The 20,300-nt window shown below is 45.0% G+C and overlaps 1 protein-coding gene across 17 annotated transcripts in view; it reads left to right on the top strand.

The window, feature by feature from the left end:
- FBRSL1 (fibrosin like 1) overlaps positions 1 to 18,991 on the top strand; it is a 551,682-nt gene extending 532,691 nt beyond the window's left edge. For 6 of the 17 annotated variants that reach the window (XM_087754457.1, XM_087754450.1, XM_087754454.1 and 3 more), the window contains 9 exons: positions 672 to 767; positions 4,155 to 4,226; positions 4,797 to 4,835; positions 5,724 to 5,795; positions 7,118 to 7,250; positions 11,403 to 11,486; positions 13,333 to 13,416; positions 14,434 to 14,674; positions 16,709 to 18,991. In XM_087754457.1, coding sequence (XP_087610583.1) covers positions 672 to 767; positions 4,155 to 4,226; positions 4,797 to 4,835; positions 5,724 to 5,795; positions 7,118 to 7,250; positions 11,403 to 11,486; positions 13,333 to 13,416; positions 14,434 to 14,674; positions 16,709 to 17,942 — 2,055 coding nt within the window. In that variant the 3' untranslated portion in view covers positions 17,943 to 18,991. The remainder of the gene's footprint in view (positions 1 to 671; positions 768 to 4,154; positions 4,227 to 4,796; positions 4,836 to 5,723; positions 5,796 to 7,117; positions 7,251 to 11,402; positions 11,487 to 13,332; positions 13,417 to 14,433; positions 14,675 to 16,708) is intronic. The other 11 variants (XM_087754465.1, XM_087754460.1, XM_087754462.1 and 8 more) reach the window with 7 other exon arrangements.
- The last annotated feature ends 1,309 nt before the right edge of the window (positions 18,992 to 20,300 follow it).

Below are 20,300 nucleotides of genomic sequence, written 5' to 3' on the forward strand. Positions count from 1 at the left end.
GTGGTCATTGCAGTACCTTTGCAGCTGGTGCTTCTCACAGTGCAGCAGCCCGGAGTGCATGGCTCTTTCACAAGATTTTGCTCAGGTCACAGGAGTAAGTCAGACTGGTGGTTTCTTCCTGGTGCTCCCCACTGCTCCAAAGCACAAAAACTACATGTTTTGGGACTTGTAAAACTGCCGTATGTGCTCAGGAGAGGCCTAAGCAAAACTTAACCCAACCTGCACAACTACAAGGTGATGTGCATGGTGCCTGTGGTTAGTGTGCAATGCAGCATCTTGTGGTTCTTTTTTGCTTTGAAAATTAAAGCAGGTCACATTTCAAAACAGGATCAATCTGTTTGCTACTGCAGAAAAATGCAAAGTTTCCCAAAAGTGAACATAAACCCCAAATTATTCCGATCCCTCTAAAAATGGTGAATGCTCTGTGCTTCCTGCAATAGTCCTGAAATTTTGAAGGCACACTTGTTCAGCACTATCTAGAAAATTCATCAGATGAGCGCATTTTCCAAGTTTTGGCTTTGCTCTTAAAAATTTTGAAAGCAAATTTAGTGTGTATTTTCACTGTGGCACTCGTTCAACACAGTACTATTTTTGTGCGTGCCAGGCTTGGCACCTGCCTCCATTTTTGTTCAAGTCGTCCTGTGACATAAGCATCTCTTTTTCTTTTGTAGTTCTTTCCAACCTATCCTCCAGCAATGCCTGGAATGCCACCCATGCTTCCACATTCAGGTCCCTTTGGGTCACTTCAGGGAGCATTTCAACCGAAGGTACAAACTTCTTCTTATGAAGGCTTTGTTCTTTTGCTGGGAGAGAAACTCTATTCAGAGTCGTGTCTCTGGTGATTTCGTAGCACATGATTTAACTAGCAGAAGCGCAGCACAGGGTTGGAAGCGATCACCCCACAGATCTGCGAGCATCCTCTGCGCAAAGCAACCAACACTTTAGCAGAAATTTTCTCTTGGCACTACAGATCGTTCCTTTGAAAAGGAGAGAGTGGTTCACTTGGGAGGTCAGCTGAAACTGGAGGAGAAGCATACAGTCAAATGCATTAGTTGATTGAAATATTTACAGCTAATAATAGACTGACGAGTCTCAAATCATTTTATAAATTTAATGGTCTGAGATGGCAAAAGATAAACTGTGTTTATTCCCAGAAAAAAATGAGAAATTGACTGTACAAGTGTGGGAACAATAGGGAGAGACTGCTGCAAATGGGTAGAGCAATTTGAAGGAGCTGAATTTTTATTCCCAGCTCCGACACTGTCTGACCTTGGGCAAGTCGCTTAAATCTTCTGTTCTTCAGCTTCCTCATCTGTAAAGTTATCTTGCAGTGGGTTTTATAAGGGTTGATTAATGCCTGCAAGCTTCTTTGAGATAGTGTGTTTGAAAGGTGCACAACAACTGTAACATATCATTACAACTCGCACTGATTGGCATTTGGAAATGTTGCCATGATAACCGCCATTTTTTACAAATTCTGTAGTGTGCACTGCTTTTTTTTCCATCCCAGACTCTTTCTTTTTATTAACTATTTTTAAAGGTACAGAAACTGTTAAATCCCTCCAAACAAGAAAGATGCATTGTATCTATATAGCATTTGTTTGAAAATGGAGGATTTACTCCATTTGTAAGGTGACCTGTGTTTAGCTTCCGTACATACTGTGATTTTAGAGGTTTCTCATCTTGAACTGCATTTCCATAGAGCTCTGCTATGTGCTGGAAGACTTGAAGGCCCAGCGCTGTAGCCAGCCCGTTTCTGTTTGCATTTGGAAGGTCATTCCCGTACGGTGCGGAGCGGGGCTGTGGGGTCTGCTTCCCTCAGCACTCGCCCTGGCGGCAGCGGAAGGCAGGAATGAGCAACTGCTGCAAATAAGGCCTCTTACAACCCTCCCACTTGATTTTTTTAATGGAAGCTGGAGTATTTCCTCAGTGCCCATCGAATCCCTTACATTATTTTCTTTTCTGGATACAAATAGCAAAGTCTCTAAGATGGCTTTTTTCAACAAGAGTCTGTGGGTAGTGGCCGCAGGCATAGAGGAGGAGCAGTTGCAGCTGAGCAGAGGGAGCGAGAGGGACAGAGCAGGGCCGTCCTTGATGGGGTTTGTCCGCCAGTGTTAATCGCTGCTGTTCTTGCAAGGGGGCCCCCTGCAGACCCCAAGCTGCCAGGGTATGAACTTGACTTTCCAAGAAAAGGAGCTGCACAAATAAGGTGGAAATGGCAAAATTTTGCTAATGTGAAGACAGGGGTCGGTTTTGCCATGAGGCTACTGTTAATGAGGAGCTTCTGATACACCGACAGCAGGCTCTTCTGGTTTCCATCTTCATTACAGAGCTGTATAGATACCATCGCACTGTAAAATACCATTAGACCAAAGAGAAGCAGTTACAAAGCGAGGAAGAAAAAGTGAGCGCAGACCCTTTACATTTTTAAACCGTTCTTAGTGCTGTATTATAACTAGCTTTTAATTCATTTTAATGATAGCTACATAGAACATTTGCTAGCTTGAGTTTAAGCAGCACAAGGTCACACTCTGGTGCCATGGTTAATCACTGACATCACTTGATCTCCGGACGGTGCTGTATTTACATGCAATCTAACATCTGAAAAAAAGAGGGATAGGTTGAAAAATGGATCTGCCGCTTTGGCACATTATTTTCCAGTTTCCTAGAGGAGACAGAGCTGAACTGCCGGGCAAAGCCGCTCCGGTCATCGTTACTGCATCCTTTTTCCATGCTCTCTCCCTCCCAAGCTGTTTGACTAAAGCCTTCATAATCACCACAGACCTGATGATTTGGTTTTGGCACACTGAATCCTGCCCTTCTTGCTTTCCAGAGCAGAGGTCTTAGTTTTGTTTTTCCCCTTCCCGTGTCAGTTGCCTACAGCTGCACATGTAAATCCACTGCACATAAATCCAGGCTGACGGTAAACTTCTCAGTGAGTTTCCCGAAGGCCATTTCTCACAAGCTAAGAACTTGAAAAGGTCAGAAGTATTCAGTTTACTTTGCTGGAGGAAGCATTCACATCTTTCTCCAGGGGACAAAGGGACAGGATGACACCATGCTATTAACATGTTGTGATCTTAACGCTCTTGCCTGTATGATAGCTGTAACTTATTTGCCACCTTATATATACCTCAGCTGTCAGACAGGCCCTGAGAGCACAGATCTGCCTGGGGAGTTCGTTGACTTACCTACACGCACACACGGGAGAATTCTCTTTTTAATGAGTCTGGAAGTTGCACAGCCTTAGACAAATTAAAACCTATCTTTCCTCCCACACCCATGATTTTACTCATTCCTCATACGGTTTGACTGTTTGAAACCTACTGTAATTTGACCTAAAACGTGAGTGAAAGAATCTCTTGGGGAATGAGGTTAACCCCTCTGCACTCAGCTGCGCGGAGACACCAGGTGCAGTTGCTCTGGGAGTGGGAGATGGATGGATGCCAGAGTGAGAAGACGAACGAGTTCTTGGGGATCGTCTAGGACAGGGCAGCAGGTGGGATCCGGAGGAGGAGGAGGAACAGGGATTCATTCAATGAGGTGTTTAGTTCTTGCTGGAAAATGATGGGATAAACAATGCAAAGCTATAAAAGACCCACAAGCACCTTCTAAAGTTTCTCATTTTGCCTTGTCGAAGCAAATAGATGGGCTGTTGCCGTTTTAGCCATTGTGTTACCTAGCCCCAGTCGGAGAGGGGCCACGGTCCAATAGGCAGAATATGGGACTAGGATGCTTGAGTTGTTCTGTTCCTGACTGCTATACTGGTTGCTGCCTGAAACACAGAGGGAGTCAGTCCACCTCTCCCATTCTCTCTCCTACTGCTGCCTGTTTTGTCTAAAGAATAAGCTTGGGGGGCAGGGACTGTCTCTTCCCACCACTTGCATACTGCATAGCACAGCGGGGTTGTGATTTCAGTGGGGCTTAGGGGTGCTGCTGTAATACTGTTACCGCTGCTGAATAATAATAGATGACATGGTGGTTAAATGCTGTTGGCTGTCAGTAAGAGATAACATTTAGCACTAATGTAGCAATATGCGTGTTCAAAGCACAGTACAAACATGGACTAATTAATGCCGTTAACATCAGATAGAGATGCTAAATGTACCGCTGGTATGATACAGTATTATTCACGCTCTATTCTTGTCTTTCAGACTTCAAACCCTATTGATGTAGCAGGTAGACCAGGCACAGTCCACCATACACTGCTGCAGAAGACTCCAGGGGTAGGCAACAATATATAACCTTCCTTTCAGCTTATCTGGATTTACAGTAAACACAGCGGTTGCTCATAAAAAAAAAAGAGAGCAGCTGGTGAGCAAATTGGCCTTCTAGACTCGGAACGCGCAGTCGGGACAGAAGTTTCTTTTTCTGGTGAGACAACAGTAGCCTCCACCAGCCGTGAATACAAAGGGGTGTATTGACTTCTTCAAACAAAGTCAGAGCGAAACGGGGCAGGAAACCCCTTCAAGGTCTTTCCCCTAAGCATTGCTTGGAGAGTAGTTTTATGCGCTCCATTTCAGAACCATTATAAGGTTCAGAAAAGCACTGAACTGTTCAGTTGCTGGCATGAAGCTGCTTTGTTTATCATAAAATTCTGCTGAGTTTGGTGCAAGGAATGAAAGAGAAGTTTTAAGCCTTCTTTAAGCCTTTTAGTTTTCCTGTGTCACAGGGGACTTCTCCGGAACATTGCTTTCTAAATGCTTTTACTTGTTCAGAGGAAGGAAGTTCCCCACCTTTCTGTATATTGGCTAGTTTTAGAAAGACTGATTGTTTTATTTCTGCTTTCTCCATAGGTGTCAGACCCTTATAGGCCTCCAGTAAGAGTAAGTAAGGTTTGTGGGGGATTTTATATATATATATATATGTATGTATACACACAGACACACGCTTCAAATATTGTGCATGTGTTTTTGAAATTTAACATGTCCAGTAGAAAATTTCACGCTCATCCTTTATTTAAAGCAAAATGTCATAGCTAGCTCTTAGCTGCTTCTGATTAATAACGTTTGGGTTGAATCCCAACCTTATTTTGCGTCCATTTACGTCCATTAATAGTTCACAGTATGAAATAAGGGTCACAAAAATAAATGACTGTGAGCATGGACAGACATTCACCAGTGATCAGATTCATGGTGGCTTAGGTCGATCTGTTTTATTTGTGCTTCTGATGTTCCACAAAACCACCCTACAGTGAGTACCGCAGCTCAGCTGACAAACAGTAACTGGTTCAGCTGTGGCACTGCTCATCCCTGCTGCTTCTTTCTCCCTACCCTTTTCCTCCCCAAACGCAAGTAGCCCTAATAACCATGCATGACTTAGCCTGCAGTGCAGCAGGGATGAAGGAACAGGGCTCTTTTCAGAAACAGAGCTGTTAACTATTAGTTGCTTTCTCTTAAGCATGGCCTACTGTTCTTTGCTGCCATTTATTTCGGTTTATGAAGGGGGGAGCGCAAGTAGGAAAGAACAAGGCAGGGATCTCAGGTCTCCACGAGATGAGGAAGATGTCCCACATCCCACATTCTTCCTGTTTGTCTCCTTCTTAATTTAAACATCATCTGCTGCAGTGCAGAAAAAAATGTTGATCACCTATTGTGCCATTTTAGTAATCAGCCTTTCTCATTGCTTAGCTGCCTGTTTGACAGTAAGGGAAATGAAATGTTCTATCTGATGTAGATTGCTAACGTATAAATTAATCTAAATGCTTGTGCTTTCCATTGCAGAAACCCGGGAAGTGGTGTGCGGTTCATGTACAGATCGCCTGGCAGATCTACCATCACCAGCAAAAGATAAAGGTAATTCAGACAGTTTCTGGAACAAAGCCAAGTCTTTTGGCTTACAGATCATATTTTAGTGAGTAATGAGCAGGAAGCACTTACTGCTGGTGATTCTCAAGCTTGCCTGTATTGATTAACTAACACTTTCAATCCTTTAACATTTATTGTAGCAACCGTAAAGTTTATCTGAGGGCAGAGGAGTTCAGTTGAAGGGTAGCAAAATGAGCAGGAGATATTACGTGCACAGGCAGAAAGAGGAGAAGAAGAAAGGGAGGGTAATTTTGCCGCAGATCCATCTTTTTTCCAAAGCATAGGTGTTTAATGCCATTTCCATTCTGCACTAGTACCTCCTGTGGAATATAGAGTATTGTCCCATTCATAATGAAATGACCGATATGGTGAAGAACATATTACAAGACACAGAGCGGACGAGTGGATTGATCGTCACTGTGTTAGAGGTTTTTGGGCTTTCTGCACTGCCGTGACAATGGGCAGAGGGAGAGGGGGCTTAAAACTCCAGAGGTAACAAGACGTAGGTACCCTGGGGTGCTGTAACAGGCTCGGAGCTCGGAGCTCCCTGTGGCAGGCAGAACAGCTGATGACAGGACTTCTGTAGCGTTCTGTTTTCTCATAGCTCCTGCTGTAGGTTTTTTGTTCCATTAATGAAGACTATTCAGTGCTTAAGTAGGTGCACTGTGATTAGTGCCTCTACAAGTGGCGTATATCCATTTTTTTAATAAGCAAATATATCGTCTTTAAGCTATTGAGGGACTTATATGACTTAGCTGCAGTTCTGACCACACTCACTTCTATAGGGGAAGGGTAAAAATAGCCTCTGGAGGAGCCTCTTAGTTTTCTTTATCCTTTGCCCCTTGTCTGCATACTGAGTTGTACTGGCTGCAGGAGGGGCATAGTCTAGGAACATCTCTCTCTTTCCAAACTGGAGAAGCAAAACAGACGAGTCCGTCACCCAGCTCTCAAGGCTTCTGTCGGCAGCTTTCCGCCTGCAGAATGTTTTTTGTCAGGCTGAGAGCGCCGACTGATCCTGGGGTGCAGCGTGCTCAGCGTATCGTGTTGCACGCTCCGCTGTGTGTGCTGAGGGGCTGAGAGCTCACTTCAGACCATATTCGTGTGGATGAGGCAGGCAGCTGAGAGGCTGTGGAGTGAAATGGCCTTACAGATGCTGTCAGAGCACGGCTGCGGTACGTGACCAGAGACGCTGCTGTCACTCTCGCTAACTCTCCCTGGCAGGGCTAAGCAGGAGGGAGCCTGAACTCCTTCTCTTTTTCTCCCATAAAAAAGGAAGTGTATAATGAGATTGTTTTTATATCATTTGACAGCAAATGCAGCTGGATCCCCACAAGCTAGAGATAGGTGGTAAACTTGACCTGTTCAGCAGACCTCCTGCCCCTGGAGTGTTTCCAGGCTTCCATTATCCGCAGGATCTTGCCAGGCCTCTGTTTTCTACCACAGGTAAGGGAAGATCATCATTTGTTGGAAAAAAAAAAAAAAAAACAAAAAAAACCCCAAACAGTCAGTATATGTAATGTGTGTCTCTACAGCTACGTATGCCTCAAAAACTGAAGCAGGCAAGATTGGTTCAGAGGGATGTGGAGGCACTGGTGACTGCTGTGAGCAGGGCTCTCGGAGCCGCTGGGCTCTGCCGTTGCCTCCAGTGCAGGATCCTCTGCACATCACTGGGCTGCAGCAGTTGGCTCTCACATTCGTGTCTGTGCAGCTGGTTCTTATGTGCCTGATTAATAGGCTATGGAGTGATTTTTAAAAGCGATTTTGACAAAACACTTGAAAATGTTTCCACTGCACAGGATTGGAAGTGGCCCCAGTCTGTTTCTTGCTTTTATATTTGCCATGTTGTTCTTCTCGGCTCCTCCACTCACCAAGTTTCTGTTTGTTTTCTGAAAACAAGGGGTTTTTGTAAAAGAAAAAACTCAATAACAGCATTGAAAATATCACAGAAGGTGTATTTGCGAAGTGTTTGGTTTTTATATATAAAATCCCCCTATGTGTTACAAAGTCCATCAATCTCTAAGGCTTAAAATGGCATATTGAATTTAAAAAACCCAAAGACTTAAATACAGTTTGCATTGATCAATTGCTTTCTAATCTGTTGGAGAAGTAATTACAATTAGTGCAATTACCAAAGTGCAGTAAGCTTCACTGCGCTGTTCTCGATGGCTCTGACCGTGGGAGACTGCAGCTCTGACATTCTGGTTCGGGAGGTCGCTGTGGGTTCATGTGGATGTCTGTCTAGCCAGTGGTGGGTTTGTTCGGTTCCCAGGCCTGGCTTTCCCCCTAGACTTTTTCAGCTTTCCTTACCTGTGTTTGAGATGCTAAAGCCTGCTTTCTGAATGAGCTATCTCAATTGATGAGGTGTAACTTAGCTCTTGATGTACGTAGTTAATTGGCAAATAATGTAATTTTCTTTCCTAACTTTACTGTAGTTTTATGATGCAGTATTGTGCTCTCATTCTAACTCAGTGCCCACATGGTCGTATTCAGCCTTGGTTCAACCTTGTTGAAATGAATGAGGTTAGAAATGGTTTGAATTCTGTCCCCAACTTGACAGAAGAGCAACAGATGGGGCTAAAGCTGAAACGAGAACAAGCTCCACGAGAACGGAGTGTCAGATGCAGTGCCGGGTAGCCTTCAGGAGCTCCACCAGTGGTTCAGTCTGTCTTTCTGCCCTTATCTGCAGATGGAAGTTCTTAAATGCATGTTTCTACCGCATATAATCAGTGCTGGTACTAGCTGCACATTGTAGGATGCCACCCTGTATTTTGGTCTCTGTAAAGGTACTTTGATAGTACAGGGCCAAGATATTTATTGCATCTGCTTGGATGCATAAGCACAGCTTATTTACAAACCTCTGACGGTTTTCCTATGGCAGCCATTTCCTTATCACCGTCCTCGGTCTGTCCTGTGTTGGCATGACAAGAAACTTGTTTCGTGTATGGTTTTGCTACTGAAGGCTGTATTGGGCAGAGTTTGCCCTCACGGGCAGAAAAGCACCAGTCCAGTTGGTACCTTGAGCTTTTTCTCTTAACGATGCAAGCTTGGCTTGCTTTTCCATTCATAAAAGCAAGAGGGGAAATAGTGTGGAATAGAAACATTAAAGAGGCAAATTAATAGAAAACTTTCACTAGAGAGAAACAACCTTACAGCAACTTGTCCGTGAGTATATTAATCACGAGAGCCATCACACGGTAAATCTAGGTAAAGAGTGCTATCAAAGTGAACAAACATTGCAGCAGTAATATATAGATGAATAAATCTTTTACTCTGCAATATCCGAGGCATTCTTTTCACCTTATCGAACGAGCGTGCGGTTGACGTGAATCATTGGTTCTGCTGCATTGCCTAGTTACTGTGGGAGACATAAGTTATCGTAGGGCCACCTGTCTTCAGGACGGATGTTCGGCTGCCTGGCAGACGCTATATTTAATAACTACCTGACAGCCTGCAATGCCGCTCCTGGCTTTCTCTGGAGGATTTTTTATTATCAGCCCATGTAGTTGAGTTTGTAAGCCGTCTCCTTTGAAAAAATCTCCCATCCATTATACACCTTCTGAAATCTTAAAGGATTAGAAAGATGACAGTCTCCATCCGTCTTGAAGCATTGGAGCAGTCAGAATGTTTATAGATAACTCCAGGTCTCGTTGCTGTGGTCTCTCTTAAGTTTCCTCAACTCATTTTCTGGCTGCTTAGCTTTGTGGTGCCCAAGCTGGTGAGGGACACGCAGCGCTGTCTCCGTCTCCGGTTTTATAGTCTGCTCATGTTCTGGACACGTGAGCATGTTTTACAACGACCGTCTGTTATTGGGCTCTGTCACCAAGGAAGACCAGGTCAGGGACTGACCAGCACCTCCGTAAAACACTGTTTGGCCTCTGTTTGGGATGCAGTTTCTCCTGTGCATATTAATTTCTTCCCTCCATTTCCCCCACTTTTGCTCTGACCTTCCATAGTGTTATCAGCACTGATGATATTTGCTGTGCATTTGCTGCGGCTTGGAGATGAGGGCCAGGACCTTACCAGAGCCGGTCTGCCACTGGTGGCAATAATTTGTATGGGCCACAGACGAGGCAGAAGTCTTTGTGGTGAAGGTGACAGGAGAGCTGGAGTGCCAGGTGGGAGGAGAAGGATGGATCATAATCCTCTTTTCTGTAATAGAAAGTTATCACTTGAGAAAGCAGTGACTGGGTAAGTGAGCTGTTAGTGAAGAGCCCACGTTCATGCCCAGTATGGCTGCTGATGTTTGCTCGAGTCACCCTGTTCCTCTTCTCAGTATTAAGGGAGGTTAACTTTTTACCACCAAAATACATGAGACGAGCACTGAAAAGCTTTATTTAAGTGTTGGTCTATTTTGCGCATGACTTAACGTGTCCTCGGGAAAGTGCTGCTTCTGTCAGTGTGTGGAATTACTAGTTTCTAGCAAAAATGAGCCAGTTAAAGCACAGGTATGGCAGGTCTTGCTTTCTGCAAGGAAGGCAGAAGTTGTCTTTGCATCCAGGCAGCATCTGAAAGTTATGATAGCTGCTAATGCTGCCTTGTCTGCAGCAGTGGAAGTAGTGGCAGGGAGGAGGCACCGAAAGGACGTTCACAGGCTGAACAGTTGGAGAGGGCTGGTCTCGTCAGTGCAATACTGGAGCCACAGAAACATTTTGTCACACACATCTGAAACATAAATATTCAAAAGTTGATTTCAGGTGCATCCTGAAAATCATCTGTATTAATCTTAGGGGGCAAAAGCCAGGCCCATGAGGTTGCCCAAACATACTGTCATTTGCAGGATACATGGGAGTTAATCTTCCTCCAAAAACCAAGTATCCCAGTGGCAGGTAGCACCGGTGCTTTTCCCACTTTGGTTGCAAGCCCTTTCAGGTTCGCATGCATCTGCCTGCAAAGGAGGCAAATCTCTCATTTTCTGCTCTGAAATGAGAGCAGAATTTTCTGCACGAGCCTGGGCCACCTTGAAATACAGGGCAGACCAGCTTGTTTCAGCCCATTCTTGCCCCTTGCCTCAGCCTAATGTAATCCGGGGTGCTGAGCAGCGGTGTTCCTTTCCCACAAGGTAGCGTGGCACCACGGCAATGAGCAGTGCCTAGGAAAGGGAAAAAAATACCGCGAGGGGAGCCTGTGGATGCGGAGACAGATGTGAGAGCGTAGATGGAGCTCTCGTGGGAGAGGCATGATTGATGTTCCCTGCGTGCGTGTCGTTAACTGGTGTTTTGTATAGACTCTCATCAGTCACTTCCGAGCACCTTCTGTCTGGGCCCACAACCTGGGCTGACCCTGTATAGTGTAAACACGGCGTAATGACTGAAAATGCCAGGCAAAGAGCCTCACTTTCTCATGACTACAGGTGGGCGGGCAGCGCTCGGTTCGAGGTCTCCTCCTGCCTGCTGGTGCCCGCAGACTCCTTTAAAGGGCACGCAGAGAAATCCTGCCTGCAGCTCACGCGGCTCGTGTTTGGAGTCTTCCCCTGCCTTTGCTGTGTTTAAACCTGGCCTGTACCTTTGCATCTGGTTCTCGACTGTGATGGCCAGGACCTCTGTGTATGCAGGCAGTCACTTGCCACTGAATTAAAAAGGGACCTTGTTCTCACAGGTGCGACACACCCAGCCACCACCCCTTTTGGTCCTTCGCCTCATCACAGCAGTTTCCTGCCTACTAACCACTTGGCAGGTAAGTGTAAGTAAACCCTGCCTTCACCTCTCTACCTCCGACCCGCTCCTGGCTCTCCGGTGTGCTCCTGCCCTCAGGCAGGGTAGCACCAGGGGAGGGAGAGGCTTCAAGGGGCTCGGGAACCAGAAGCCAGGGAACCCTCCCACCCACGCCGGCCGCTGCTCTCTCCAAAGGCGAGGGGCAGGATTAGCAGACCCTCTCCTGCGAGAGAAGAGGGATTGCAGAGCAGGCGAGTCTGTCACCGCTGGGACACTGCACAGGAGCTGAAATGTGGCCTGTCGAGCCCTTCTGTGCTGCTGAATGTGCCCAAGGAAATGGGGGGAGTTTAGGCAAAGGTACCTCAGACCAGCCACAGCTTAAAATGGGCTCTGCCCGTACCGTTTCCCACCTGTGAAAGTTCTTGGCAAGGTTCTGGAATAAAGTTCAGTGAATGGTTCCTGGCAAATAGCTGTTCTGCACATTTTGCCAGCTATTCAGTTTCCTAATTGGCAGTAAGTAGAGCCTGATTTTCTCAAATTTCCTCATTTTAGAAGCTCACAAGCAGCTCATTGCCAATTAAAGTTCAAGCTCTGTTGATTAATGTTTTAGTAACACTCATCCAATCAGTAAATGTGGCATGCCACATGACCTAGTAGACTTTTTTCCTGTCGCAAATACCCAGATTTACATCAATTCTTGAACATTCTGTCAAAATTAACTGTATCTCTACAGAGTCACTCAGCTACTTAATATCAAAGGGGAAGAGCAAGAACAGCTATTTAAAAATAAGTAAATAAGCAAATAGCTGTTTGCTTAAAGATCCAAGCTATTTGTGCTATTTGCCTTGGTATTTTAAATATAAGGATATCCGTGAGGAAGTAACGTGGCAAGTTAAACACTTTAAAGGGACGGTCAAAAAGCCAGCGCGCAGAAGGAGGAGTTGTTTAGAGATGACCAAGTACACGGGTACAATTTCACCCATAGCCATCTCTGGAGTGCAGAAACCTGAGTCAGGCTGTCTGCTCAGAGAGGAACCTCTTCTGATGATAGATGCTTCCAACGAAAAAAAAAGGCAGGACTTCTTATAAAGTCTTGTATATAGGACTTGTATACATAACGTAGATATTGTATATATTGTGTGTATACATATATATATATATATATATATATAGTATCTTGTATATAGGACTTGTTATAAAGTGCCAGTAGCCAAATAGTCAGATACTTGACTGAGAAAGGCAAGATTCATCTTTTGCCTCAAAGGATACAAACCTCCATCCCTTTGTCATGGTAGCTCCTAAGACTACGCTATTATTTCCACCACTACTGGGATCAAGGAAGCGATTATGGGAGAGGATTTTGGCACAAACAGGCCAGCGTTACTTGGTGCAAGGATGGATCTCCGTAGCAATTAGCTTAGGACTGTTTCTGTGCACTATTATAAAGAGGGTAGAAAGTTGTATACAGAAATAAGAGTGAAACGATGCATCCCCTCAGTGTGCTGACCGAGGAGCCTGCTGAGGTTCTTCTTTCAAGGCAATCGCAATGCTTCTACTGTTAGCACTGATAAGGAAGGAGAGTTATAGCTCAGCAGCAGCCACCCTGATTTCAGCTCTTAGACCTTAATTTCTAGCTCCCTTCTGACTGGCATACAAAAGTTTATTACGGCACCTGTTTGCAGAGTGAGCACTGAATCCCTTCTCCATTTTAACATGATGGGAATTTTCTGTGCAAAGAACCTTGCAATGAGAAGGATCAGCTTAAAGTCTGGCCTAATCCTACTTGGATTCAGACCGTTAAGAAGGGGAGGGGTGCGTTTCATTCTCCAACATTCTTGGCTAAATGCCTGCTAAATCCCTGTTTGCCTTTCCAGATCCATTTAGCAGGTCAAGCACCTTCAGCGGCCTTGGGAACTTAGGCAGCAATGCCTTTGGAGGATTAGGCAGTCATGCTCTGAGTAAGTACTGGCTGGGTTACTGCAGACAAACATCCCTTCCAGAAAAGCCACATGCTAATATTTACAGCAGCTGGTGGTAGTTTTTAAAGAAGTTTAATTCCTAACCTCCATTCTCCTATCTGAAAACACTGCACCTAAGATTTCCAGGTCTCTGCGGTGGGAGCTTTTCTGCATGTCACAGACATCACTAGCTGTGCTCTGTGTCTCCTCGCTGCTGAAGGTTGGTGCCTTGTGTGCTCCTAGAGGTGCCAGAGCCGCAAGACCCCGCTGAGCTCTGGGTCCCTATGGGCATCTGAAGTAACACCCTTCAACGGTGAAGATGTGCGGTGGAACAGCTATTGATAATTCTAATTCAGCGTGTAGACTCCCTCTGTAACCATTGTCTGAAGTTTAAAATAACTGTATAAAATTATTTTACTCCAAAAACATGTTACCTGTAGGCAAGACATGCTTGAGAGCCACACATAAGAGAGCATGCTTTTGCATCTCATGGTGCAACAGGAATCAGTTGAAGATTGATGGAGGAAAATCAAGTGACTGTTCTAAAAAGCCTACAGCTGAGCTCTGTTTTTATACACACACGTACATACCACCAAATAGTCTGGTTTCTTTAACAAAAAAGCCCCTGAATCCTCAGCTGCAGGCAGCTGATTGCTTGTAACTACCCACAAATTAAAGTTTCTGCCAGGGAGAAGAGCTGAGGAAGAATATTGCTTTTATGATGGAACCCTTGCCGGGGTGGGGGGAGAAGAGAAGGTGGGCATTTTCAGTTGTCTCTGAGTTACTCAGATGTATAGTTAAAGCTTCCTCCGCCAACAGCCTTAAAAGAGCTGGTGGATCTTTCACCCAGTGTTGGAGGTATCTGTGTCCACCCGCTAGTAGCTCCCCGTCACCGTTAGCTCCATATTAAAAAGTCTTGAAAGGCCAGTTCTGGTTGTGACGAGCATTGTGCAAAATGGGTATGTAATTATTTGGTTTGAATTATTTTTAACTCTTCTCCTCCTGCCGTTATTCTAGCTCACAACAACATTTTTACTCACAAAGATGGCCCAAACCTGCAGAATTTCAATAATCCCCACGAGCCATGGAACAGACTCCATCGGACCCCACCATCCTTCCCAACACCTCCACAGTGGCCCAAGCCCACCGATTCCGAGCGAAGCTCCTCAGTGACAAACCATGACAGAGACAGAGAGCGGGAGCGAGAGCCCGAGAAGAGGGATCTTTCTCTGAGTAAAGACGACAGAGACAAAGAGAGGTAAGCGGGGCCTCTTTTTCCTCTATGTTTTTTCTAATTTTTCCGATCTCAAAATCGTCTTTAGAGCAAAATGTTGCTTGTCTTTGAAGCAGCTGATAGGCCTCTCCCTCAGATAAGCACAAGTACTAGCAACACAAAAAAACCCTCTTTGCCTTTGAGGATTTGTCCTCTGTGGAAATACAGTAAGCCAGTCTCCGCTAGTAGGTTAATAAAAAGCACCAGGCCGAGGAAGTGCGCGTGTCGCTGTGTTTGCCGGGTATACTTGGCTGGTTTCAATGCAACTGCTTTAGGACTGCTGTGTATTCTGAAATCATGAAGGCAGCATTGTGGTGGGTCCTTTGGAGACAGTCATAGTTCTCATTAATGTACAGATATGCTGATGAATTCAAATGTTAGCTGGACATTAACGAGATAAAAATGCAAATGCCTGTATCTGGAGCAGTGCGCATGAATCCATTAGCAAAACTGATTTTAAAAAACTGCATTGCAGACAAACTCTTATTAACGATGACAAAACTGTACCACCTGGGCTATAGATACTTCATTAGCTTCCAGTTATAGGATTTTGAAGCTGTAAAGCCCTTTGTATTTCAGAGCCCAGTTGTCTCCAACAGGCTACTTCTTTGTAGGCAATAACAGCCCGCAAGCCTTAGATGTGTGCGTTTGACTGGTGACAGGGGTTCATAGTTTGCCTGGAGTGCTTCTAATGAGCTTTTCAGGCAGCGTCTGTGAACAAGATTACATGGAAGCAATAGGCTGAAAATCATCTTGCTTTAAATGTTAAATTGTCTGACACCCTTGCGCGGATAGTCATTCAGGTGGAAGCTCCCTTCTTGGCTTTAGTGTAATTCATTTGCAAGCCAAGGTTACTTTACTCTCAGGGCTGTTCACACAGGGGTTAACATCTCTATTACATTTCTATTAATTCAGCTTAAGCTGTCCCCAGCATCCCTGCTTGGACATGGTTTTAATAAACCACATCCTTGACCAGCAATCGGGACTACCACGGAGGAAGAAATCTGGGTTAGCAAATGTAATCGTAAGGGATAAATGCTTACAGAACTCGCCAAAACATCTCGTTTTCAGCACTTGGGTCTTACGGCTCTCGAAAGCAAACCTGGCATAAAACATAGGCATCAGTGAGCCTCTCAGCTGCATAATGCAGTTCTCAATCACACCATCACACTTTGCATTTAAAGTGTCTCTCATTCAGAGCAAAGTGCTTTTAAAAGGTGAGCACTATTTATTCCCCTTGTAAAGAGGTGGGAGTAACTGTGACTAATAGACTTGCTCAGAGGTAGAGGTGCAGTTAGACATGAAAACCCCATTCTCACGCCGCTCGTTCTATACCATGGACATTGTCATCAAACCCCTTGTTGCTCACAGCAGGTCCTCTTGAAACGGAGGGCGATCACTCAGTTCCATGGCCTATTCGGGGATTTTTTGCCTGAAGCTTACCTGCCGAAACTGCCAACAACAAAAACTCTCCCGCAGCTCCATAGGAAAATAAGCATCGTGTCATAGCTGCTTGCAGTCGACAAGACTGTTGCGTGAAGGAGCCGCATACGTTTCCGTGGGCTTCTGGTTTGTGTGCCTGGATCCATGTTTTAGGAAAGGAACCTGAGTTAAGAGCGTTACAGCCAAGGAGATCGCTGTCTGGCAGCAAGATGTATATATAAACACAGACTAAGCATCTTTTTTAAAAAAATAAGCTGTCTAGAATTCGTCTTTCCCCACTTTCTTCTCAGGGAAGTGGTCTTTCTCTTAAGGTGAATATACTGTTCTTTCAAATGCCTCCCCAGTTTAGTCCCCGGATTTGCGCACATGTAGCATTTTTTCCGACGTAGTGTGTAAAGGCAGGCAGGGCGTACCTTTCAGTGTAGCATCGCAGCTGCAGCCGATGCTAGCAGAGCTTTTCAAATCATTTTCTGAGCAATCTCAAATTACCCAACTAGACACAGCACTGTGCACGTCCAGCATCGCAGGTATGTTTGTTCACCCAAAACCAAGGATGTATGTTCTCTCTTTTTACAGAGACCTCATGGATAAAAACAGACATTCAAACAGATCCTCGCCGGCATCGGCTCCAGTGACACATCAGATAAGCAATCTCATCCGCAGCAACAGCCAAACCTCCAGTGATCCCATCAGGCAGGTTAGCCTCGGTGAAAGGGAAAGGTCCAAAGAACCCGAGCGAGAGCACCCTGAGCGGCTGAGAGAGCCGCCCATAGCAGAACACAAGATTAAAGAGAGCCGTTCCCCAGTGAAGGAAACTCCAAGCCATGATAAGAGACCCTCTGAGGACAACACAAAGCCAGTAATCCAGTCCGTATCCCCATACAGCAAACCTGCACTAAGTGAGAGCTTGAAGCTCACCAATCTAATGAGCAAGGACATGGAGAGAAAGACAGAGCTTCCCAGCGACCTCCAGAAGATTAAGAATGACATCAAAGTCAAAGAGGAGAGGAAGGAAGACAGTGACGTGCTGGTGGTAGGGTCTGAGCCTTCACAGCACTCCCGATCAGTGGAGCATCCCCCACCGCCTACTTTGCATGGATTATCATTGCCTCACTCGATGGCCGCCTCTATGCCCATCTCCATGGGCAGCGTGCACCAGATGAACAATATGAATGTTCTGGACCGCAGCAGAATGATGACCCCACTCATAGGCATGAACCCCTTGTCAGGAAGAGAGAGGCTGCCACATCCCGGCTTTTCTTGGGACCCAATGAGGGACCCGTTGCGAGATGCCTACCGGACCTTAGACCTGCACCGTCGAATGGACTTCCAGCTCCGGACGGATCCCATCCATAGGTTCCCTACCACCTCCGGATTTTACGACCATGAGCGTTCTTACAGAGACAGGGAGCCACACGACTATAACCATGAAAACCTTCTTGAAGCCCGCCGAGAGCAGGAGCGGTTGCGGCAAGTGGAGGAAAGAGAGCGCTTGCACTTACGGGAAGAACTTGAGCGTGCCAGAATGCACCACTTGCACTCGTCCCCCATCGAAAGCCACCTGGCACACGTGCCATCCTTCATGCCTCATTTAAGCGGGATGCATTACCCCAGACTGAGTCCATCCACTGCCATGCACAACGGGATTTTAAACAGGAACCCGCCAACCGCAGCGCTGAGCGCCCCACCGCCTCTGGTACCAGCGAGCAGCACCAGACCTGCCTCCCCACGCAGGACTACCCCACTCACAAACTCAGAGGCCAGGGACTATTCCCCCTCTAGGAACCCCAAAGAAGTAGAGGCACGATAGTCCCCAAGATTGAATTTTAAACTCGCCTGTATATAAAACAAACAAACAAACAAAAAAAAAACAACAGGAAAAAAAACAAAAACAAAAAAACAAAAAACAAACCTTTTACAAAATGCACTGCTGTAAACTTTTTTTTTTTAATGTAAAATTTGTAGAAGTTAAGCACATTTCCATAAATAACGGGGTCGGGGATGCAGACTTTCCAACAAGAAGGTTGCTGAGAATGGGAATTTAATATATAGGTATTGATTTTTGGTTTTGTTTTTTGTTTCTGTGCTAAAAAAAATGAGTTAAAAATATCAAGTTTGTACATTTTTTCCCAAATGTGAGAAACATTTTTAATGGATTTGTATTTTTTTTAATTTTGTGCTCTTTATTCACTTAAAAAAAGAAGAAATTTTGCTTTTGTTTTTAGTTAAATTTGCATTTTAAAGGCCTCAGATCCTTAAGAAAAAAATACCCAGGGTTTCTTAAAAGTATTATTTATGGAAATACTGTAGTTTTACAGTCCACTGTGAGGTTCCCTTCTGAGGCCAATTGATCACTTACCTTGGTACTTTGGAACCGAAGTTACAGATATATATTAAAATATTAATAATAATAATAATGTACAAAACTGTTTGTTTTTTGCCTTATTATATTATGCAGAAATTTAAGAGGAATTTTTTTTGACTTCTTGTTTTAAACAAACAAAAAAACAAAGAAAACAAACTGTAAATATTCTGTTAATATAAATGTACACCAATATTAAATTCTTAACATAGGTAGACTTTATAAAAATGGTTTCTAGAACCACTCTGGTTATTTGTTAACATGGTTACAACTCATACTCTCGTCACAGTCAGAAATTCACGCTCAGAAAGCTAAGTACGGCATATATACTTCAACTATGCAAGAACTCGGAGGCAGGTCTTAGTGGATGTTGGGGGGAGGAAGGTTCAAAAAAAAAACAACCCAAAAACAACCAACTCGCAACTACGGAGACAGAATGGCGAAGGCATGGGACCGGGAAGAAGGAGGCTTGTGTTTAACAAAAAAAAAAAAACAAAGAGAGACTGCATTTTTTTGTACAAACACAAGGGACAGTTCGACGAGGAAAGAGAGAGACACACGCTCCTGGAAGGGAATTTTGGTTTCCTACTTTTCAAGCTGGCAAAAGCAGATGGAACTGGCACAGTACCATGCGGCAGACCCTTTCCTTATTTTTTTTTTCCTTTTTTTTTTCTCTTTTTTTGTGTTGTGGGCAGGATCGCTGGCAAGCAAGGACAATTTTCCGTGGACCCCTTGTGCTAATTGTGCAGTGTTCTTATTGGAATCTGTATACAAGACAAAGTAGAATTTTAGGAGTGCAAAAAAAAAAAGTCTAATGGTTGATTAAAAAAAAAGAAATTCTGATATATTATCTATAGTACATGAAGACCATAAGCAAATGTTTGTTTCAGTGTGGTTCTGCCTTGAACTGCTTTTTGGCATGATTTATTTTTTATTTCCAATTTTACTTTTCATCCATATGTAAATTTTGCCATGTTTTACTTGCTGTACCATCCCCCCTCCCTTATTTTATTTTTCAGTGTCCATGTTTTATATATCCTGGGCTTTTTCTCTCTAGTTAATTCAGCCATCCGCTACTATTTTCTTGGCTCTGTAACTCTTGTTTCCCCCCCCTCCCCATCCTCCCCCCTGCACCCCCTGTAATTTTAAACATTCAGTTTCCTTGTAGATCAATGAAGATAAATACAACATTGATTTTGGATGAAAAAGGTAGTTGAGTGTTTGTGTGGCGTAGCCAGCGCTCTGGACTCGGAGGCTGATGGTTTATCGACGGCGCTTCGGCGGCCGGCAGAAGGGGTTGGTGCTGGGCGAGGGGTTTGATGGCGTTGGCGAAGCTTTGCCGGCAGCGGGAGGGTGGCCCACCCAGTGCCGCGGAGGCAGCGGCTGCGGCGGCCGGGGCGCGGGGAGGCGAGCGGGGCTCCCCGGCTGCGGCCTCGGGCGCTGCTCCGACAGCCGGGGGGCAGAAGGACGGAAAAGGGAGCGCAGCCGCTGCGCAACGGCTGGTGAAGGGATGGAGCTGCCGCCATCGCTACGGGGAGGTTATCCCTCAAGCGCTGTGCTCCACGTGCATTTCCATTCGCTTCCCCAGCTTTTCCCGTAGGCTGAGAGCAGACATCTGCAGGGGGATGGAAGAGCGCTCCGAGCCCCCTCGCTCTCGTAACTGATTTAACAGTGGGCAACTGTGCTTTAACAGCATGTTACAGCTTCTGTTTTTGAGTTTGCATGTGACTAAATTACCGAGCATAAAAAAATAAAATGAAATAAAATAGCAGGGTACTTAATCTGATGAAAGGAGGCTTAAAACAA

Source organism: Nipponia nippon, unplaced genomic scaffold (assembly GCF_047370975.1).
Source record: "Nipponia nippon isolate SJK-2023a ecotype South Korea unplaced genomic scaffold, ASM4737097v1 scaffold_18, whole genome shotgun sequence".
In the NCBI taxonomy this organism is placed as follows: Eukaryota; Metazoa; Chordata; class Aves; order Pelecaniformes; family Threskiornithidae; genus Nipponia; species Nipponia nippon.